The 20,870-nt window shown below is 67.9% G+C and overlaps 1 protein-coding gene across 1 annotated transcript; it reads left to right on the top strand.

The window, feature by feature from the left end:
- Positions 1 to 1,981: 1,981 nt before the first annotated feature.
- On the top strand, positions 1,982 to 20,615 carry LOC143171782 (lysine-specific demethylase 5C-like; the record flags this gene model as incomplete). The annotated part of the gene is given in 29 exon segments (XM_076360863.1): positions 1,982 to 2,154; positions 2,156 to 2,624; positions 4,479 to 4,556; positions 4,671 to 4,749; positions 4,752 to 4,789; positions 4,886 to 5,056; positions 5,162 to 5,296; positions 5,390 to 5,513; positions 5,607 to 5,791; positions 5,874 to 6,032; positions 6,939 to 7,058; positions 7,156 to 7,314; positions 7,406 to 7,587; positions 8,559 to 8,721; positions 8,811 to 8,930; positions 10,685 to 10,879; positions 10,976 to 11,057; positions 11,060 to 11,156; positions 12,935 to 13,059; positions 13,173 to 13,320; positions 14,731 to 14,827; positions 14,959 to 15,317; positions 16,037 to 16,175; positions 16,267 to 16,446; positions 16,526 to 16,660; positions 16,767 to 17,214; positions 17,217 to 17,290; positions 18,072 to 18,129; positions 20,437 to 20,615. Coding segments are annotated over 29 exon segments (4,671 nt in total), but the record flags the coding sequence as incomplete, so codon positions are not given.
- Positions 20,616 to 20,870: the final 255 nt, after the last annotated feature.

The following is a 20,870-nucleotide window of genomic DNA, read 5'->3' as shown; positions in this document are numbered from 1 at the left end:
AAAACCCCCCCCCCTTTTCCCCGACACCCTCCCCCCTCGCCCCCCCCCCCCCCCCCCCCCCAAAAAAAAACCCTGCACGTGGCTCGTGTTTGGCTGCTCGCGCCTCACCCCCCCCGCGGGGTCGGGGGTACCCGGCCGCCTGGGTGTCGTGTGTCCCCGTCCCCCCCCCGTCCCCCGTCCCCCCCCCGCCATCCCGGGGGTCCGGCGTCGAGGATGGCCCCCCCCCCCGGCTCAGGCTGAATGTCACATGGCACTTTAACCTCCCCCCCCCCCCCCACCTCCTGTTGTCCCCCCCCTCCCTCCTCCCCCTCCTGCCCCGGACGCCCGGGTCCCCTTCCCGGGGGACACCCAGAGGACCCAGGGATGTGCACGGAGGGGACCCAGGTGTCCGGGGACACCCCCCACCCCCCCAACTCCCCGGGGAGGACCCAGGCGCCCGGGCCCGCATGCGCCCGCGCCGGGCCCTGTATATAAGAGACTGTATATTTGATGCTTCATAAACGGACCGGCCGGCCCTTGGCGTGTGACCCGCCTGCGTCCCCTTTTTGGGGGGACAACCCCCACCCCCCCCCCCATAGGGGCTATAGGGGCGGCGGGGGGCAGAGCTATAGGGTCGTGGGGGCTGTGGGCAGGGGGGGGCTTTAAGGGCCGTAAGGGAGATGGGGGGGGCTATATGGAGCGGGGCCACAGCAGGACTTAGAGGGGCCCTGGGGCTATGGGGCCCTGGGGCTATAGGGCCCTGGGGCTATAGGGCCCTCGGGGTATGGGGGACTTGATGGGGGCCTTAGGGATATACGGTCCTGGGTCTATACGGTCAGGAGGCTGTAGGGCCCTGGGGCTATATGGGCCTGGGGGCTATAGGGGCCTTGAAAGGGGTCCTGGGCCTATAGGGCCCCTTGGGACGTACAGTCAGAGGGCTATAGGGATGCTTAGGCTATAGGGGCCTGGGAGATAATAGGGGCCTGGGGGCTATGGGGGCCATAACGGGGACCCTGGGAGCTATAGGGGCCATAATGGGGACCCTCTGGCTATAGGTGCCTGGGAGCTATAGAGGTCTGGGGGCTATAGGGGCCACAATAGGGACCCTGGGGCTATCTATAGGGGCTATAGGTGCCGCTGGATGGGGCGGGAGCGGCTGCGAAGGCGCGGCGGGGCGGGGCGGCGGGGGCGGAGCTCCCTTGTCCCCGCCCCTCGGGGGGGGGCCGCGCTCTCCGTGGCCCCGCCCCGCGCTCCGCCCCTCCACCCCGCGGGCGGCCGGGCGGCGCATGCGCGCTGCGCCCCTTTAAACGTGCACAAGAAGCCCCGGCTCCTCCGCTGACCCAGCCGCGGAGGCGCAGCCGGCGGCGAGGATCCCTCCGCCGCGGGGAGGGGGCGGAGCCTGCGGACTATTTCTCCCTCTCTCCTCCCGCCACGCCGCTTCCCGCCGGCCGAGCCGCGGTGGTGGGGTTGTCGCGGGGGGGGGTGTCCCCCCCCCCCCTTTTCGCGCCCTCGCAGCCGGTAGCGACGGCGTCGCCGCGCTCAGCGCCCTCCCCTCCCGCGGCGGAAGGAGACGGTGCCGTGAGAGGAGCCGCAGCACCGCCCGGGGCGGCGTGCGCGCCCGCGCCTGCGCAGTGCGTGCGGGCGCGCGGGGCGGGGGGGGAGGGGGGGGGTGAGAGGAGGAGGGAACCCAAGATGGCGGCGGCGGCCCGGCCGGGGGGACCGGGCAGGCCTCGGGCTTGAGGCGGGCGGATCGCGGGGCCGGTGGGGGCCGCTTATCGCGGCCAGGCGGCGGCGGGGCCGGGAGGGACCGGCGGAGCAGGTCGGCGGAGGCACCCGGGCGCTCTCGTCCCCCCCCTTTCCCCGGGGCTTGGGGAGGGGGGGGCGGCCCGGGGCCTGTGAGGGGGCGGCCCGGGGGCCTGTGAGGGGGCGGCGGGGGCCTCCATGGCCCCCTGAGGGGGTCCCCCGCGGGCAGCGAGGGAACCCCCCCCTGTCGGTGGGGAGGATGGAAGAGGGGGAGCAGCAGCGCGGAGGGGGCGGCTGGGCCGAGTGGGGGCCCGCCCCGGGTGGGTCCCCGCCTTGGGGCACCCCCCCACCGCCGGAGGGGGACGAGGAGGCCAAGCGGGGCCGCGGCGGGGAGTGGGGGGTTACGGAACCCACCGGAGACGCGGCTCCCCCCGGTCGGCTGCCGCCCCCCTAAAGCCGCGGGGGAGGAGAGGGCCGCGGCTACCCCTCGCCCCCCCAAAGCCGGTGGGGAGCCGCGGGGTAAAGGCGGGGGGACCGGCAAAGGACCCGGTGGGCGTCCCCCGGGTGAGGAGCGAAGCCCCCGCAAGACCCCCGAGGAACGAGGGGCCCGGAGCGGGGATCGCCCGGGCCCGGAGGACAAGGCCCGGAGGCCCTTTGGGGGTCCTCGCGGCGGGGGGGAAGCCCCTCGGGGTCCCCCCGCCGGTGGGGAACAACGGGGCGAGTGGGGGACGCCTTGGTTATCGGTGGCCGGTGAACTGGAGCCCCCCGAGGACTTTTTACCCCCCCCCGAATGCCCCGTCTTCGAGCCCAGCTGGGCCGAGTTCAGCGACCCTTTGGGTTACATCGCCAAGATCCGCCCCATCGCCGAGAAAAGCGGCATCTGCAAGATCCGACCCCCCGCTGTGAGTATTGGGGGGGGGGGGGGGGGGGGGTGGGGGGGGTGTCCGGCCCCCGGGGGGGGGTGGGGGGAGCCCCCCACCCCACCCCACCCCACCCCGTAGCTGGGGGTCCCTGCCCCGCTGGGCTGAGCGTTCCTCGGGGGGGTGGGGTTGGGGGTTGCTGGGGGGTAGGGGCTCTGCTGGGGGGGGGGGTTAATTGCCCCCCCCGGGGTGGGGGTATCTTCCCATTTGGGGGGGGTAATTCCCTCCCCCGGGGGGGTATTTTCCTATTTAGAGGTGGTTAATTGCCCCCCCCTGGGTGCAGGTATCTTCTCATTTAGGGGGGTAAGTGGCCCCCCCCCGGGGGGATTAATTGCCCTCCAGGGGGGGTGTCTTCCCATTTGGGGGGGGTTAATTGTCCTCCGGGGAGGGTATCTTCCCATTTAGGGGGGGTTAATTGCCCTCGGGGGGGGTGTCTTCCTATTTAAGGGGGGTTAATTGCCCCCCGGGGGGGGTATCTTCCCATTCCCCCCCCCCCCAGCTAAATTCCCCCACACGCCTGCTGCGTCCTGGGTGTAAATACTCACTTGGGGAGGGAAAATACCCCCCAGCGCTGCTGTGTGTGTGTGTGAGGGGTATAAATACCCACCTGAGGGGGTAAATGCTTCTGGGGGGGGGTAAATACCCACCCGAGGGGGGGGTGAATGCCCCTGGGGGGGGGGGGGGTAAATACCCCCCTGGTTTGGGGGAAATACCTGAGCTATGGGGGTTTGCACCCGCTTGACTGAGGGGGTAAATACCTCCACAGTTTGGGGGTAAATGCCCTCCCCCCCCGATGTGGGGTAAATACCCCCCCCCGGGCCGAGGGGGATCCCCATGGGGGGGGTGGGGGTGTCCCTGCTAGGGCTGGATTTTGGGGGTGCTGCACGCTCCAGACGCCCCCGGGGAGGGGGGGGGGGGGGGCGGGCAGGCAAGGGCCCCCCGTTTGCCCCCGGCGAGGCTCCTCGCCCACCCGCCTTGTGCTGGGTGGGGGGAGCTGACCCCCAAGGAATTCGGGGTGGCCCCCCCCCCCGGGGAATTGGGGCGGGGGGGGGAGGGTGTCCTTGGCGGGGAGGGGCGGGGGGGTGCGTGTGTGTGTGTGTGTCCCCCCCACGCCGTGCCTCACAACAACAACAGTGACACGGCCAATATGGCTGCCACCGCCGAGCCTTTGTCTGGCGAGCGGCGGGGGGGAGCCCGGCCGGAGCCAGGGGGGGTCCCCAGGTCGGGCAGCGCCCCTTGAGGGGGGGGTCCTCGGAAGCGGGGGGGGGGGCGGGGGGGGGGGCAAGCGGGGGGGCTGAGCCCCCCCCAATCCCCGCCAACCTCGCTCCTGCTTGCCAAGCTCTCACTTCGTGGCTTGTTTCCTGTTTTTGGCAGGGGGGTGGCCGCGTTGTGGCCCCGCTGAGGGGGGGGGGGGTGGGGGGTCCCTTTGTCCCCTTTCCCAGTTTGGGGGGGCCCTGGCTCCCTTTCGGGGGGGGGGGGTGTGGGGGGTGTGGACAGGCCGATCCGGTCCCCCCAGCTTGGCGGGGTGGAGAAGGGCTTCCGGGGAGGGCTGGGCCCGGCCGCGCTGGCGTCACTGGTTCCCCGCGTGGGGCCCCCCCCCCAGTCCATCCCCCCCCTAACATGGGGTGCATGCCATGGGGCTTTCCCCCACGACATGGGGGTTATGCTGCTGGGGTGCACCCCCCCACCTCAATTTGGGGTGCACGTGGCCGTATCCCCCTGCCCTCCTTTCCCCTGCGGAACCCTCGGGGCTGCCCTGGCCGCGTTGGAATGGCGAGGGGAGGGGAAGGGGGGGGCTGTCACTGCTAACTGCCCCCCCCCCCCTCGTCTCCCCAGGACTGGCAGCCCCCCTTCGCCGTGGAGGTGGACAACTTCAGGTTTACCCCCCGCATCCAGCGGCTCAACGAACTGGAGGTGAGTGTGCGGGGGGGTGTCCCTTCCCCCCCCCCCCCCCCCCAGCTGATTTTGGGGTCTGCACGGGGCTCGCCCCCCCACCCCGCTCCTTTCACCGCCCCCCCCCCCCGCCAGGCGCAGACCCGGGTGAAGCTGAACTACCTGGACCAGATCGCCAAGTTCTGGGAAATCCAAGGTTCCTCGCTGAAGATCCCGTCGAGCGACGCATCCTCGACCTCTACAGCCTCAGCAAGGTCTGGGGGAGCACCGGGGCTGGGGGGGGGGGGGAACGGGGGACACGCAACCAGTTTGGGGGTGCTTCACGCGTGTGTGCGCCTCCCCTTCTTAAGGTGGTGATGGAGGAAGGGGGGTACGAGGCCATCTGCAAGGACCGGCGGTGGGCTCGGGTGGCCCAACGCCTCGCTTACCCCTCGGGGAAGAACATCGGCTCGCTGTTGCGCGCCCACTACGAGCGCATCATCTACCCCTACGAGATGTACCAGTCGGGGGCCAACCTGGTGGTGAGAAAACGGGGCGATTTAAGTGGGGGGGGGGGGGAGAGGTGAAAAAAGGGGGGTGGGGGGGCTACGGGAAGAGACCCCACGCTGAGGGTCTCTTCCCTTCAGCAGTGCAACACGCGGCCCTTTGAGAGCGAGGAGAAGGACCGGGAATACAAACCTCACAGCATCCCGCTGCGCCAGTCCGTCCAACCTTCCAAGTTCAACAGCTACGGCCGTCGGGCTAAACGCCTGCAGCAGGAGGTGAGCGCCCCCAAAAAACAAACACCACCACCCCACCCCACCCCCCGGCCCCATTTTTAGGGGACCCCCCCATGTGACTCTGCCATCCCGCAGCCGGAGCCGACGGAGGAAGACATCGAGAAAAACCCGGAGCTGAAGAAGCTGCAGATTTACGGGGCCGGCCCCAAAATGTTGGGGTTGGGGTTGGTGGCCAAAGACAAAACCCTGCGTAAGAAAGGTATTGGGGGGGGGGGAAACCTTCCCGGGGTGACTTAGGGGGTACAGGGGGGTAGCTGTGACCCCCCTCCTCCCCCAATTCTTCACCCCACAGATAAAGAGGGTCCCGAATGTCCCCCCACGGTGGTGGTGAAGGAAGAACCGGTGGGACCGGAGGCCAAGGTGGAGCCGGTGTCTCCCCGCGCTTACCTGGAGGGGAAGGAGGAGCTGCGGCACAGCCCCGAGCCCTGCACCAAAATGACCATGCGCCTGCGCCGCAGCCACAGCAACAGCCAATTCGTAAGTACCCCGCGCCGTGGGGCGCCGCCGCCGCGACGCCGTGGGGCGGAGCCCCTCTTCAATCCCTTCTGCCTCCCTCCAGGTCGATTCCTACATCTGCCGGATCTGCTCGCGGGGGGACGAGGACGACAAGCTGCTGCTCTGCGACGGCTGCGACGACAACTACCACATCTTCTGCCTCCTCCCGCCCCTGCCCGAAATCCCCAAGGGCATCTGGCGCTGCCCCAAATGTGTCATGGCGGTGAGGACGGCGGGGGGAGACACGGGGACACCCCCCAAACACCCACATTGTGCCCTGGACGTGCCCCCCCCCCCCCCGGCCCCGTCTTGTGTCATGTCCCGACTGCGGGGCTGGGGACCCCCGGTCTTGCGTTGTGTCTCGTCTGTCTGTGGGGTCGGGGACCCCCAACTCATGACTGAGGGGCCGGGGACCCCCGAATCGCAGCCGGTCCTGTCTGCGGGGCTGGGGACCCCCGTCTGTGGGGTTAGGGACCCCCGTGTCACGTCTGGGGGGGCTGGGGACCCTTCCACATCGTGTCTGTAGGGCCGGGGACCCCTGACTCAACATCCCATCCTGTCTGCGGGACTGGGGGACCCCCCTCTGTGGGGTTAGGGACCCCCGTGTCACGTCTGGGGGGGCTGGGGACCCTTCCACATCGTGTCTGTAGGGCCGGGGACCCCTGACTCAACATCCCATCCTGTCTGCGGGACTGGGGGACCCCCCTCTGTGGGGTTAGGGACCTCTGTGTCACGTCTGGGGGGGCTGGGGACCGTTCCACATCGTGTCTGTAGGGCCGGGGACCCCTGACTCAACATCCCATCCTGTCTGCGGGACTGGGGGACCCCCCTCTGTGGGGTTAGGGGCCTCTGTGTCATGTCTGTGGGGCTGGGGACCCCCATCTATGGGGTTATGGACCCCCATGTGACGTCTGTGGGGCTGAGGACCCCCACGTCAACCCTCCCTCCCCCCCCTCACGTCCCATCATGTCTGTGGGGCTGGGGACTCCGCATCTCCTGTTCCGCCTGTGGGCTCAGGGGCCCCCGTGTCGCGTCTGTGGGGCTGGGGACCCCTGACTCAACGTCTTATCCCATCTGTGGGGCTGGGGACCCCCCACCCTGACTCCCCCCCCCCCATCCTTTTCCCCAGGAATGCAAGCGACCGCCGGAGGCTTTCGGCTTCGAGCAGGCGACGCGGGAATATACCCTGCAGAGCTTCGGGGAGATGGCCGACTCCTTTAAAGCCGACTACTTCAACATGCCCGTCCATGTGAGTCTCCCCGGGACCCCACGGGGACCCCCGTGAACCCCCCCAAGTCCCTAATGTGCCGTGTCCGTCCGTCGTTGTCCCCCGCCCCCTTCCCTAGATGGTCCCCACGGAGCTGGTGGAGAAGGAATTTTGGCGGCTGGTGAACAGCATCGAGGAGGACGTGACGGTAGAGTACGGCGCCGACATCCACTCCAAGGAATTCGGCAGCGGTTTCCCCATCAGCGACGGCAAAAGGAAACTCTCGCCGGAGGAGGAGGTGAGGGAGACCCCGTCCCCAACCCCGCGGCGGGGGGGTGTCACCGTCACCTACGGGGGGGCGTGACGCTGTCCTTAACGTCCCCCGGTAGGAGTACGCCGGCAGCGGTTGGAACCTGAACGTGATGCCGGTGTTGAAGCAGTCGGTGCTGTGCCACATCAACGCCGATATTTCGGGGATGAAGGTGCCCTGGCTCTACGTGGGGATGGTCTTCTCCGCCTTCTGCTGGCACATCGAGGACCACTGGAGCTACTCCATCAACTACCTCCACTGGTGGGGGGGGGGGGGGGGGCTCGGGAGGGGTGTTTGGGTGCTGAGGGATGATCCTGGGGAGGTGTCATGGGGCGGGAGCTGGGTTTTTGGGGTGCCCCCGACCTCGTCCCCCACCCCGCGGGTGAGCCTGAGATGAGTTATGGGGTGAGAAGGAGGTTTTTGGGGTGCCGTGAGCCCTTAAGGGCAAGTTCAAGATGGGGTATAGGCTGAGAGGAGGTTTTTTTGGGGTGCCCCAACCTCATCTCCCACCCAGGGGTGAGCTGAAGTTGGGGTAGGGGGTGAGAGGAGGTTTTTGGGGTGCCCCGATCTCGTCCCCCCCACCTAGAGGCAAACCTAAAATGTGGTATGGGGCAAGAGGAGGTTTTTGGGGTGCCATGACACCCCAGGGGCAAGCCCAAGATGGGGTAGGGGGTGAAAGTTTTTTTTGGGGTGCCCCGACCTTATCCTCCACCCAGCGGCGAGCTGAAGATGTGGGGTGAGAAGAGGCTTTTTGGGGTGTCCCAGACCTCATCCCCCACCCACCCAGGGGCGAGCTGAAGATGTGGTGTGGGGTGAGAGGAGGTTTTCGGGGTGCCACGACCCCCCCAGGGGTGAGCCCAAGATGAGTTATGGGGCTAGAGGAGGTTTTTGGGGTGCCACGACCCTCCACGGTCGAGCCCAAGATGGGTTATCAGGTGAGAGGAGGTTTTTTTGGGGTGTCCCAGACCTCATCCCCCCACCCAGGGGCGACCCCAAGCCGTGGTATGGGGTGAGGAGGGTTTTTGGGGTGCCATGACCCCCCAGGGGCGCCCTCAAGATGTAGTATGGGGTGGGAGGAGGGATTTTTGGGGTGCCCCTGACCCTGTTGCCTCCGTCCTCCGGGGGCAAGTCTAAGACGTGGTATAGGTGGGAGGAGGTTTTGGGGCGACCCCAAGCCGTGGTACGGGGTGGGAGGAGGGGTTTTGGGGTGCCCCTGACCCCGTACCCCGCAGGGGCGAGCCCAAGACGTGGTACGGGGTTCCCTCCTTCGCGGCGGAGCACCTGGAAGAGGTGATGAAGAAGCTGACGCCGGAGCTCTTCGAGAGCCAGCCCGACCTGCTCCACCAACTCGTCACCCTCATGAACCCCAACACCCTCATGGCCCACGGTGTCCCTGTGAGTATTGGGGTCCCCTCAGCGCCCCCCCCAAAAAAAACCCCGCCCTCCCACCGCCTTTTTCACCCCAATTTTTGCCCCCCTTTTAGGTCGTACGGACCAACCAGTGCGCCGGCGAGTTCGTCATCACCTTCCCCCGGGCGTACCACAGCGGCTTCAACCAGGGTTACAACTTCGCCGAGGCCGTCAACTTCTGCACCGCTGACTGGGTGAGCCCCTGCACCCCCAAAAACCTAGGGGGGCGAACCCCAAAATCCAGGGCGAACCCCAAAATTTGGGGTGAGAACTCCAAACCCTACCCACGCCCCCCACCCCCGGGGCACACTGAGGCCACCCAGCACCCCCAAACCATACCTACATCCCCCCCAGGGGCACACTGAGGCCCCCAGCACCCCCAAACCATACCTACATCCCCCCCAGGGGCACACTGAGGCCCCCCAGCACCCCCAAACCCTACCCATGCCCCCCTCAGGGGCACACTGAGGCCCTCAGCACCCCCAAATCATACCTACATCTCCCTCAGGGCACGCTGAGGCCCCCAGCACCCCCAAACCCTACCCATGCCCCCCCAGAGGCACACTGAGGCCCCCCAGCACCCCCAAACCCTACCCATGCCCCCCCCAGGGGCACACTGAGGCCCTCAGCACCCCCAAATCATACCTACATCTCCCTCAGGGGCACACTGAGGCCCCCAGCACCCCCAAACCCTACCCATGCCCCCCCCAGAGGCACACTGAGGCCCCCCAGCACCCCCAAACCCTACCCATGCCCCCCTCAGGGGCACACTGAGGCCCTCAGCACCCCCAAATCATACCTACATCTCCCTCAGGGGCACGCTGAGGCCCCCAGCACCCCCAAACCCTACCCATGCCCCCCCCAGAGGCACACTGAGGCCCCCCAGCACCCCCAAACCCTACCATGCCCCCCCCAGAGGCACACTGAGGCCCCCCAGCACCCCCAAACCCTACCCATGCCCCCCCAGGGGCACACTGAGGCCCTCAGCACCCCCAAATCATACCTACATCTCCCTCAGGGGCACACTGAGGCCCCCAGCACCCCCAAACCCTACCCATGCCCCCCCCAGAGGCACACTGAGGCCCCCCAGCACCCCCAAACCCTACCCATGCCCCCTCAGGGGCACACTGAGGCCCTCAGCACCCCCAAATCATACCTACATCTCCCTCAGGGGCACACTGAGGCCCCCAGCACCCCCAAACCATACCTACATCCCCCCCAGGGGCACACTGAGGCCCCGCAGCACCCCCAAACCATACCTACATCCCCCCCAGGGGCACACTGACGCCCCCCAGTACCCCCAAACCCTACCCACATCACCCCCAAACCCTACCTACATCCCCCTCAAGGCACACCAAGACCTGCAGCACCCCCAAACTGTACTGACATCGCCCCCAAACCATACCCACACCCCCCCCAGGGGCATGGCTAGGGTTTGGGGGTGCTGGGGGCCTCAGTGTGCCCCTGGGGGGGACATGGGTAGGGTTTGGGGGTGCTGGGGGCCTCAGTGTGCCCCTGGGGGGGATGTAGGTATGGTTTGGGGGTGCTGCAGGTCTCGGTGTGCCCCTGGGGGGGACATGGGTAGGATTTGGGGGTGCTGGGGGCCTTGATGCGCCCCTGGGGAGGATGTGAGTATGGTTTGGGGGTGATGTGAGTACAGTTTGGGGGTGCTGCAGGTCTCGGTGTGCCCTGAGGGGGACGTGGGTAGGGTTTGGGGGTGACGTGGGTAGGGTTTGGGGGGGACGTGGGTAAGGTTTGGGCCGGGTGTTCTTTGGGGAGGAGGATACTTGGGGAGCGCCAAGCGTCGAGCCGGGATTTTGGGGGTCCGCCGCCACGGTTCAAGCCGGGGATGCCCGGCTCCACTGTGGAACGTGTTTTGGGGTTACTGGTGCGGGGAGGTCCCCCAGATTTGGGGGGGGATCCACCTAATACCTGGCGTCGCCTGCAGCTGCCTGCCGGCAGGCAGTGCATCGAGCACTACCGACGTTTGCGACGTTACTGCGTCTTCTCCCACGAGGAACTCATCTGTAAGATGGCGGCTTGCCCCGAAAAGCTGGACCTCAACTTGGCGGCCGCCGTTCACAAGGAGATGTTCGTGCTGGTGCAGGAGGAACGGAAACTCCGCAAAGCGCTGCTGGAAAAGGTGGGGGAACGCCGGGAGAAGCCCCAAAAAATTAAGGGCGGCGGGGGGGGCTGCAGTGGGGGTGAGGATCGTGTTTTATGGCCCCCCCTACCCCAGGGTATCACGGAGGCGGAGCGGGAGGCTTTCGAGCTGCTGCCCGACGACGAGCGGCAGTGCGACAAATGTAAGACGACGTGTTTCTCTCGGCGCTGGCTTGTTACGACTGCCCCCAGTGCCTCGTCTGCCTCTACCACATGGACGACCTCTGCAAGTGCCCGCGCAGCAAGCAGTACCTCAGGTTGGGGCGGAGAGGGGGAGGGGGGTGTCCCCTGCGATTTGGGGGGGACGGGACGGGACGTGGGCACGGTCTCGGGGTGCCGTGGGACTTGGTGGGCCTGTAAGAGGGGACGTGGGTAGGGTTTGGGGGGGGGGGGCTGGGGGCCTCAGTGTGCCCCTGGGGGGACGTGGGTAGGGTTTGGGGGGGGCTGGGGGCCTCAGTGTGCCCCTGGGGGGGGCGTGGGTAGGGTTTGGGGGGGGCTGGGGGCCTCAGTGTGCCCCTGGGGGGGACGTGGGTAGGGTTTGGGGGGTGCTGGGGGCCTCAGTGTGCCCCTGGGGGGGGGATGTAGGTGTGGTTTGGGGGTGCTGCAGGTCTCGGTGTGCCCCTGGGGGGGCATGGGTAGGGTTTGGGGGTGCTGGGGGCCTCAGTGTGCCCCTGGGGGGGTATGGGTAGGGTTTGGGGGTGCTGGGGGCCTTGATGCGCCCCTGGGGGGGGAGGCGTGGGTATGGTTTGGGGGTGCTGGGAGCCTTGATGCTCCCCTGGGAGGGGGCATGGGTATGGTTTGGGGGTGACGTGAGTACAGTTTGGGGGTGCTGCAGGTCTTGGTGTGCCCTGAGGGGGTTGTAGGTAGGGTTTGGGGGGACATGGGTAGGGTTTGGGGGTGCTGGGGGCCTTGATGCACCCCTGGGGGGGGGTATGAGTATGGTTTGGGGGGGCTGGGGGCCTCAGTGTGCCCCTGAGGTGTGATGTAGGTGTGGTTTGGGGGTGCTGCAGGTCTTGGTGTGCCCCTGGGGGGGGCATAGGTAGGATTTGGGGGTGCTGGGGGCCTTGATGCGCCCCTGGGGGGGATGTGGGTATGGTTTGGGGGTGATGTGAGTACAGTTTGGGGGTGCTGCAGGTCTTGGTGTGCCCTGAGGGGGATGTAGGTAGGGTGGGGGGGGACATGGGTAGGGTTTGGGGGTGCTGGGGGCCTTGATGCTCCCCTGGGAGGGGGCATGGGTAGGGTTTGGGGGTGCTGGGGGCCTTGATGCGCCCCTGGGGGGGATGTGGGTATGGTTTGGGGGTGACGTGAGTACAGTTTGGGGGTGCTGCAGGTCTTGGTGTGCCCTGAGGGGGATGTAGGTAGGGTTTGGGGGGGATATGGGTAGGGTTTGGGGGTGCTGGGGGCCTTGATGCACCCCAGGGGGGGGGGTATGAGTATGGTTTAGGGGGGCTGGGGGCCTCAGTGTGACCCTGAGGTGGGATGTAGGTGTGGTTTGGGGGTGCTGCAGGTCTCGGTGTGCCCTGAGGGGGATGTAGGTAGGGTTTGGGGGGGATATGGGTAGGGTTTGGGGGTGCTGGGGGCCTCAGTGTGCCCCTGGGGGGGCATGGGTAGGGTTTGGGGGTGCTGGGGGCCTTAGTGTGCCCCTGGGGGGGATGTAGGTATGGTTTGGGGGGTGCTACAGGTCTCGGTGTGCCCCTGGGGGGGATGTAGGTAGGATTTGGGGGTGCTGGGGGTCTTGGTGTACCCCTGGGGGGACATGGGTAGGGTTTGGGGGTCTCATTGCCCCCCTTCACACCAGTGGGGGGGGACACGTGGGCCCCCCCCCGTGTGCCCCAGCAGCCCCACCGTGCCCTGTGGGGGGATGACAACATGGGAACGTTTTGGGGGGCCCTGTTTTCCCCTGCCATACCCTCGGGGTGGGCTGTGGGCACAGCCAGGGGCTCCCAACGACCCCCCCAACCCCTGTGGGGTGGGTGGGGGGGTGGACCCCCGCCCCCCCAAACCCCCCTCCCCCAATTTTCTCCCCCGCCCTCAGGTACCGCTACACTCTGGACGAGCTGCCGGCCATGCTGCACAAGCTGAAGGTGCGAGCCGAGTCCTTCGACACCTGGGCCAACAAGGTCCGCATCGCGCTGGAGGTGGAGGACGGCCGCAAGCGGAGTGAGTCGTGGGGCCGGGGAGGGGGGTTTGGGGGTGCTTGGAGGGGTTTTGGGGTGCAGCCCTGACACCGCACCACCCCCCCCACACACACACTCCCGGCTGTGCCCGGCCAGCGCTGGAGGAGCTGCGGGCGCTGGAGTCGGAGGCACGGGAGCGCAAGTTCCCCGAGAACGAGCTGCTGCATCGGCTCAAGGGCTGCCTGGGTCAGGCCGAGCGCTGCGTCTCCGAGGCCCTGGGGCTCATCAGCTCCCAGGAGACCGGGTGAGTGTCCCCAGCGTCCCCCCACGGTGTCCCCAGCCTTCCCTCCGTGTCCCCGGTGGCTCTGTGTCGCCGTCTTGGCGGCTCCTCCTCCTCCTCTTCCCCGTGTCCCTGTCCTGTTGCCTTGGACCACTGCCAGTCCCGTGTCCCTCTTTGGCCACCCCTGTGTCCCCCCATCCCGTTGCCTGTGGACCTCGGCCGCCCCTGTGTTCTCCCCCCCGTCCTGTCCCCTATGGGCCCCGGCCACCCCCGTGTCCCTCTGTCCTGTCCCCTATGGGCCCCGGCCACCCCCATGTCCCCCCGTCCTGTCCCCTATGGGCCCTGGCCACCCCCATGTCCCCCCATCCTGTCACCCGTGGACCCCTCCGTCCTGTCCCCTATGGGCCCCGGCCACCCCCGTGTCCCCCCGTCCTGTCCCCTATGGGCCCTGGCCACCCCCATGTCCCCCCATCCTGTCACCCGTGGACCCCTCCGTCCTGTCCCCTATGGGCCCTGGCCACCCCCATGTCCCCCATCCTGTCACCCGTGGACCCCTCCGTCCTGTCCCCTATGGGCCCCGGCCACCCCCGTGTCCCCCCTGTCCTGTCCCCTATGGGCCCCGGCCACCCCCGTGTCCCCCCTGTCCTGTCCCCTATGGGCCCCGGCCACCCCCGTGTCCCTCCGTCCTGTCCCCTATGGGCCCTGGCCACCCCCATGTCCCCCCATCCTGTCACCCGTGGACCCCTCCGTCCTGTCCCCTATGGGCCCTGGCCACCCCCGTGTCCCCCCATCCTGTCACCCGTGGACCCCTCCGTCCTGTCCCCTATGGGCCCTGGCCACCCCCATGTCCCCCCATCCTGTCACCCGTGGACCCCTCCGTCCTGTCCCCTATGGGCCCTGGCCACCCCCGTGTCCCCCCATCCTGTCACCCGTGGACCCCTCCGTCCTGTCCCCTATGGGCCCTGGCCACCCCCATGTCCCCCCATCCTGTCACCCGTGGACCCCTCCGTCCTGTCCCCTATGGGCCCTGGCCACCCCCGTGTCCCCCCATCCTGTCACCCGTGGACCCCCCTGTCCTGTCCCCTATGGGCCCCGGCCACCCCTGTGGACCCCCCCTCCTGTCCCCTATGGGCCCCAGCCACCCCTGTGGACCCCGTCCCCCCTTGTGTCCCTGTCCCGTCCCCCGTGGACCCCGGCCACCCCTGTGTCCCTGTCCCATCCCCCGTGGACCCCATCCCCCCCCCCATGGACCCCATCCCATCCCCCGTGTCCCCATCCTGGCCCCCATGGAGCCCAGCCACCCCCGTGTCCCCGTCCTGGCCCTCCCCTGTCCCCCTGGCTCCCAGCCGCCCCCGTGTCCCCCACCCCGTCCCTGCGGTCACCCCGAGAGTGACGTACCCCCCCCCCCCCCCCCCCCAAACCGCGCGACTGCAGGGTACCAGCACCCTCGCTGACGGTGGAGGAGCTCCGCGCCTTCCTGGAGCAGATGAACCAGCTGCCCTGCGTCATGCACCAGATCGGGGAGGTCCAGGTGAGCCGGGGAGGGGGGGCCCTTCCGTGTCCCCGTCCCGGTGTCCCGTCCCCCCCCCCCCATCCTTTGTTGGGGCGGGGGGGACACGATGTCGCTGACGCCCTGCGCGTGTCCCCCTCCCTCTCCCCGAGGCCTTGCTGGAGCGCGTGGAAGCTTTCCAAGCGGAGGCACGGGCGGCGCTGGAGTCGATCCCCCCAGGGCCGGGGGCTCTGCGGGGGCTTCTGGAGCGAGGAGCCCGGCTGGGTGTGGAAGTGCCGGAGAGCCGGCGGTTGGAACGGCAGCTGGCCCAGGCCGCTTGGTTGGAGGAGGTGACGGCCACCCTGCGGTCCCCTCGCGCCCGCGTCCCCCTCCCCGTCATGAGGGGTCTCATCCAGGCCGGCCGTACCGTCGCCCCCAGCCCGGCCGTCGACGTGGCCATGGCCGAGCTGCAGGAACTGCTCACCATCGCTCAGCGTTGGGAGGAGAAGGCTCAGATGTGCCTGGAGGCCAGGTCAGGATGCGGCCCCGTGGGGAAAAGGGGCCGGGGGCTGCCCCCCCCGTATCTCTAGGGGGGGATAAAGGGGCCGGGGGCTGCCCCCCCCGTATCTCTAGGGGGGGATAAAGGGGCTGGGGGCTGCCCCCCCTGTATCTCTAGCGGGGGGATAAAGGGGCCGGGGGCTGCCCCCCCTGTATCTCTAGCGGGGGATAAAGGGGCCGGGGGCTGCCCCCTCTTATCTCTAGGGGTGAATAAAGGGGCTGGGGGCTGCCCCCCCTTATCTCTAGGGGGGAATAAAGGGTCCGGGGGCTGCCCCCCCTTATCTCTAGGGGGGAATAAAGGGGCCGGGGGCTGCCCCCCCTTATCTCTAGGGGGGAATAAAGGGGCCGGGGACTGCCCCCCCCGTATCTCTAGGGGGGGATAAAGGGGCTGGGGGCTGCCCCCCCTGTATCTTTAGCGGGGGGATAAAGGGGCTGGGGGCTGCCCCCCCTGTATCTCTAGCGGGGGGATAAAGGGGCCGGGGGCTGCCCCCCCATATCTCTAGGGGGGATAAAGGGGCCGGGGGCTGCCACAAAGGGTTGGGGTTCAGCTGCCTCTCGTCCCAGGGAAAGCCGGTCTGGGGCCCAGACCCTTGCGGGGACCAGACCTAGGTTTGGGGGGGGGGGGGGGTGTCTCTGGGATCTCGGGGGGCTGTCGAGCGGCCGGACGCCTGGGTTCTCACCCCCTCCCCGCAGGCAGAAGCACCCCCCGGCCACGTTGGCTGCCATCATCAAAGAAGCGGAAAACATCCCGGCTCTCCTGCCCAACATCCAGGCGCTGAAAGAAGCCCTGGCCAAGGCCCGCGCCTGGATCGCCGATGTCGAGGAGATCCAGGTGGGTTCCAGGGATCCCCTTTCTGCCCTGGGGGGGGGCTCTTAAACCCCCCCCCACTTCACCTCTGTGTGTGTGTCGTCCCCCCCCCCAGAACGGCGACCACTACCCCTGTCTGGATGACCTGGAGGGGCTGGTGGCGGTGGGTCGGGACTTACCGGTGAGGCTGGAGGAGCTGCGGCAGCTGGAGGTGCAGGTCGGCACGGCTCATTCCTGGCGGGATAAAGCTTCCCGTACCTTCCTGAAGAAAAATTCCTGCTACACCTTATTGGAGGTGGGTGACAAAAGGGTTGACGAGGACCCGGGGGGGGAGGATCTAGGGGACCGCGCTGACCCCCTTTATGTCCCCGTAGGTGCTGTGTCCCTGCGCCGACGCCGGCTCCGACAGCAGCAAGCGGCTGAAGTGGCGGCAGGAGCCGGGGCTTTACAAACTGGACGCCGAGAGCTTGGGGCTGTCGGCGCAGGATCTCCGCGACCCCGGCGCCGTGGTGAGCAGGGTTTTTGGGGGGGCCGCGGGGCACCCCTCATCCCACCCCCCCCCTCACCGCTCACGTCCCTCTCTCTGTTGTTTTTCTTTTTTTTTTTCCTCCCCAGATCGTGGCGTTTAAAGAAGGGGAGCAGAAAGAAAAGGAGGGGATGCTCCGGCTACGCCACGCCAACGCCCAAAAAGCCACGCCGCCCCTCCCGGGTCCCGGACCCCCCTCCTGCGTCTGCGGGCAACCGGCGAGCCCCGGCATGCTGCAGTGCCAGCTCTGCCGGGACTGGTTTCACGGTGCTTGCGTAGCCTGGCCCCGCTTGGGCTCTCAAAAACCCTCTCCGGCTTGGTGGGAGTGGGACGCCAAATTCCTCTGCCCTCTTTGCCAACGATCGCGGCGTCCTCGGTTGGAAACCATCTTGGCGTTGTTGGTGGCTCTGCAGAAGCTGCCGGTGCGGTTGCCGGAGGGCGAAGCCTTGCAGTGTTTGACCGAACGAGCCATCACTTGGCAGGATCGTGCCCGTCAGCTCCTCGCTTCTCCCGACGTAGCCGGGCCTTTGGAGCGGTTGGCGCTCTGCGGCATCGCCTGCACGGGGACGGGGCCGGCGCCTTGCGGGAGGCCAGCCGCAACGAGCAGACCAAGGTTGGGGGGGCGCGGTGGTGTGTGCGGCGGGGGGTGGGGGGGAGCTGGCTGTGGGGCTGGAGGGGAAGGTATCGGGGTTGTGGGGTGCGTACTGGGGACTGGAGGAGCTGTGGGGCTGGCTGGAGGAGGTGTGGGGCTGGGGGGGGGAGCCGGAGGGCAGGTATTTGGGGTTGTGGGGCATGTATTGGGGGCTGGAGGAGGTGTGGGGCTGGCATTGGGGCTGGGGGGGGCGGAGGGCAGGTATTTGGGGTTGTGGGGTGCGTTTTGGGGGCTGGAGGAGGTGTGGGGCTGGCTGGAGGAGGTGTGGGGCTGGCATTGGGGCTGGGGGGGGAGCCGGAGGGCAGGTATTTGGGGTTGTGGGGTGCGTTTTGGGGGCTGGAGGAGGTGTGGGGCTGGCATTGGGGCTGGGGGGGGGAGCCAGAGGGCAGGTATTTGGGGTTGTGGGGTGCATTTTGGGGCTGGAGGAGGTGTGGGGCTGGCATTGGGGCTGGGGAGGGGCCGGAGGGCAGGTATTTGGGGTTGTGGGGTGCGTTTTGGGGGCTGGAGGAGGTGTGGGGCTGGCATAGGGGCTGGGGGGGGCGTGGAGGGCAGGTATTTGGGGTTGTGGGGCTGGTTGCGGGGCAGGTTATTGGGGCTGGGGGGGGCAGGTATTGGGGCTGGGGGAGGTGTGGGGCAGCGCTGTGGGGCTGGGGGGCAGGTATTGGGGCTGGAGGAGGTGTGGGGCAGCGCTGTGGGGCTGGGGGAGGCGCCCCCGTAATGCCGTGGGCCCCCCCGCCTCCAGGTGTCGGTGGAGAACGGCGATGCCCCCAGCCCGGAGAAGAACGGCCCCCTGCCCTCGGGTGAGCGGGGTCTGGTGGGCTTTGAGGGGGGCCCTGGGGGGGGGGTGTTGGTGGATCCCCTGGGATCGAGCACCGGGGACGCTGGGATCCACTGGATCCCATGTGCGGGGCCCGGTAGATCCCCCCCCCCCCCGAGTCCGGGGAAGGCTGTGGGACTCCAGGGATCCCATGTTGAGCACAGGGGAGATGGAGAGATCCAGTGGATCCCTTGTGAGTCTGGGGGGTGCTGTGGGACTCATGGATCCATTGGGTTCACGTAGGATCCCATGTGAGTACAGGGACAACGTGGGATTCCGGGGATCCCGTATGAGTGCTGGGAGCAGCGTGGGACGCTAGGGATCCCCTGCAAGCCCTATAGGTCCGGTGTGAGCACGGGGGTCACTAGGGGATCAACTGGATCCTGTGTGGGGTCCTATCGATCCCATCTGAGCACAGGCGACACTGCAGGACTCTAGGGAGCCTGTGACGAGCCCTGTCAATCCCATGTGCCACTGGGACCCAGTGGATCCCGTGTGAGCACAGGGATGCTGGGGGACTCTAGGGATCCTGTGTGAGCCCTGTGGATCACATGAGAGTACAGGGGCTGTTGTAGGACACTCTGGATCTATAGGGCTCACGTAAGATCCCTGTGAGTATAGGGACAATGTGCAACTGCAGGGATCCCATGTGAGCCCCATGGATCCTATGTGGGTGCAGGGGCCACTGTGGGACCCTATGTATCCCGTGTGAGCCCCAGGCGTCCCCTGTGAGCACAGGGGCCACCGTGGGATCCAGTGGATCCATTGTGAGCACAGGGGCCACTGTGGGCCTCCAGAGATCCCATGTGAGCCCTCTAGATCCCGTGTAACACTGGGATCCACTGGATCCCCTATGAGTACAGGGGACCCTGTCGGACTCTAGGGATCCTATGTGAGCCCCGGGGATCCCATGGAGGCACCGTGGGACCCAGTAGATCCCGTGTGAGCACGGCGATGCTGCGGGACGGACCCTGTGGATCCCGTGTGAGCACGGGGATGGTATGGGGCTCTAGGGATCCCATGTGAGCCCAGTGGATCCCATGTGAGTGCAGGGGATGCTACGGGACTCCAGGGCTCCCATATATGAGCCCCAGGGATCCTCTGCGAGCACAGGGACGCTGTGGGGACTCTAGGGATCCCGTGTGAGCCATATAGATCCTATGGATCCCTCATGAGCACAGAGGGGCACTGTGGGAATCCAGTGGCTCCCTTGTCAGTATAGGGGGGCACTGTGGGACCCCAGGGATCCCGTCTTGAGCCCTGTAGATCCCTCATCAGGACCGGGGGCAACGTGGGCCTCCAGGGAGCCCGCGTGAGCCCTGTAGCTCCCCTGTGCCGCTGGGACCCAGCGGATCCCACACGAGTACAGGGGCCGCTGTGGGACCCCAGGGGGCCTCTCTGAGCCCTATAGATCCCTCGTGAGCACAGAGGGGCACTGTGGGATCCAGTGGCTCCCTTGTCGGTATAGGGGCCGCTGTGGGACCCCAGGGGGCCTCTGAGCCCTATAGCTCCCTCGCGAGCACAGAGGGGCACTGTGGGATCCAGTGGCTCCCTTGTCGGTATAGGGGCCGCTGTGGGACCCCAGGGGGCCTCTGAGCCCTATAGATCCCTCGCGAGCACAGAGGGGCACTGTGGGATCCAGTGGCTCCCTTGTCAGTATAGGGGCCGCTGTGGGACCCCAGGGGGCCTCTGAGCCCTATAGATCCCTCGTGAGCACAGAGGGGCACTGTGGGATCCAGTGGCTCCCTTGTCAGTATAGGGGCCGCTGTGGGACCCCAGGGGGCCTCTGAGCCCTATAGCTCCCTCGCGAGCACAGAGGGGCACTGTGGGATCCAGTGGCTCCCTTGTCGGTATAGGGGCCGCTGTGGGACCCCAGGGGGCCTCTGAGCCCTATAGATCCCTCGCGAGCACAGAGGGGCACTGTGGGATCCAGTGGCTCCCTTGTCAGTATAGGGGCCGCTGTGGGACCCCAGGGGGCCTCTGAGCCCTATAGCTCCCTCGCGAGCACAGAGGGGCACTGTGGGATCCAGTGGCTCCCTTGTCGGTATAGGGGGCACTGGGGGACCCCAGGGGGTCCTATAGATCCCTCGTGAGCACCAGGACCTCACGGGGATCCCACGTCGCACCCTGCGGCGCTGGGACCCCGGTAGCTCCCCCCCGCCCCCCGTCAGCAGCCCCCGGGGGGGGGGTACAGTGGGACCTGCGGATCCCGTGGGGAGCCCCCCCCCCCCCCCCCGGTGACGCGGTGTCCCCGTAGGGCCCCCCCCCGGTGACGCGGTGTCCCCCGCAGAGCTGGAGGCGCTGAGCGCGGCGCTGCCGCGGCTGCAGGGCCCGGTGCTGGAGCTGGCGGAGGGGGCGCGGCGGCCGCTGGAGGAGCTGATGATGGAGGGCGACCTGCTGGAGGTGACGCTGGACGAGGCCCAGAGCATCTGGCGGCTGCTGCAGGCCGCCCGCCCGCCCCCTCTCCCCTCTTCCGCCTCCTCCTCGAGGTACGGCGGGGGGGGGGGGGGGGGGAACCCCTGAACCCCCCAAAAATTGCCCTCGACCGCCCGCGGGGACCAAACCCCCCCCAAACCCCTCCCCAGGGCCCCAGAACTTCTCCAAACCCTCCCCAGCGCCCCAGAATTTCTCCAAAGCATCTCCAGGCCCCCCCCCCCCCAAAACTTCCCCAAAGCACCCTGGGGATCCCAGAATTCCCCCAGAACGTGTGTGTCCACCCCCCCC

The sequence above is a fragment of the Aptenodytes patagonicus genome, chromosome 31 (genome assembly GCF_965638725.1).
Source record: "Aptenodytes patagonicus chromosome 31, bAptPat1.pri.cur, whole genome shotgun sequence".
NCBI classification, from domain to species: Eukaryota; Metazoa; Chordata; class Aves; order Sphenisciformes; family Spheniscidae; genus Aptenodytes; species Aptenodytes patagonicus.
This window is presented reverse-complemented; position numbering and strand designations above follow the sequence as displayed.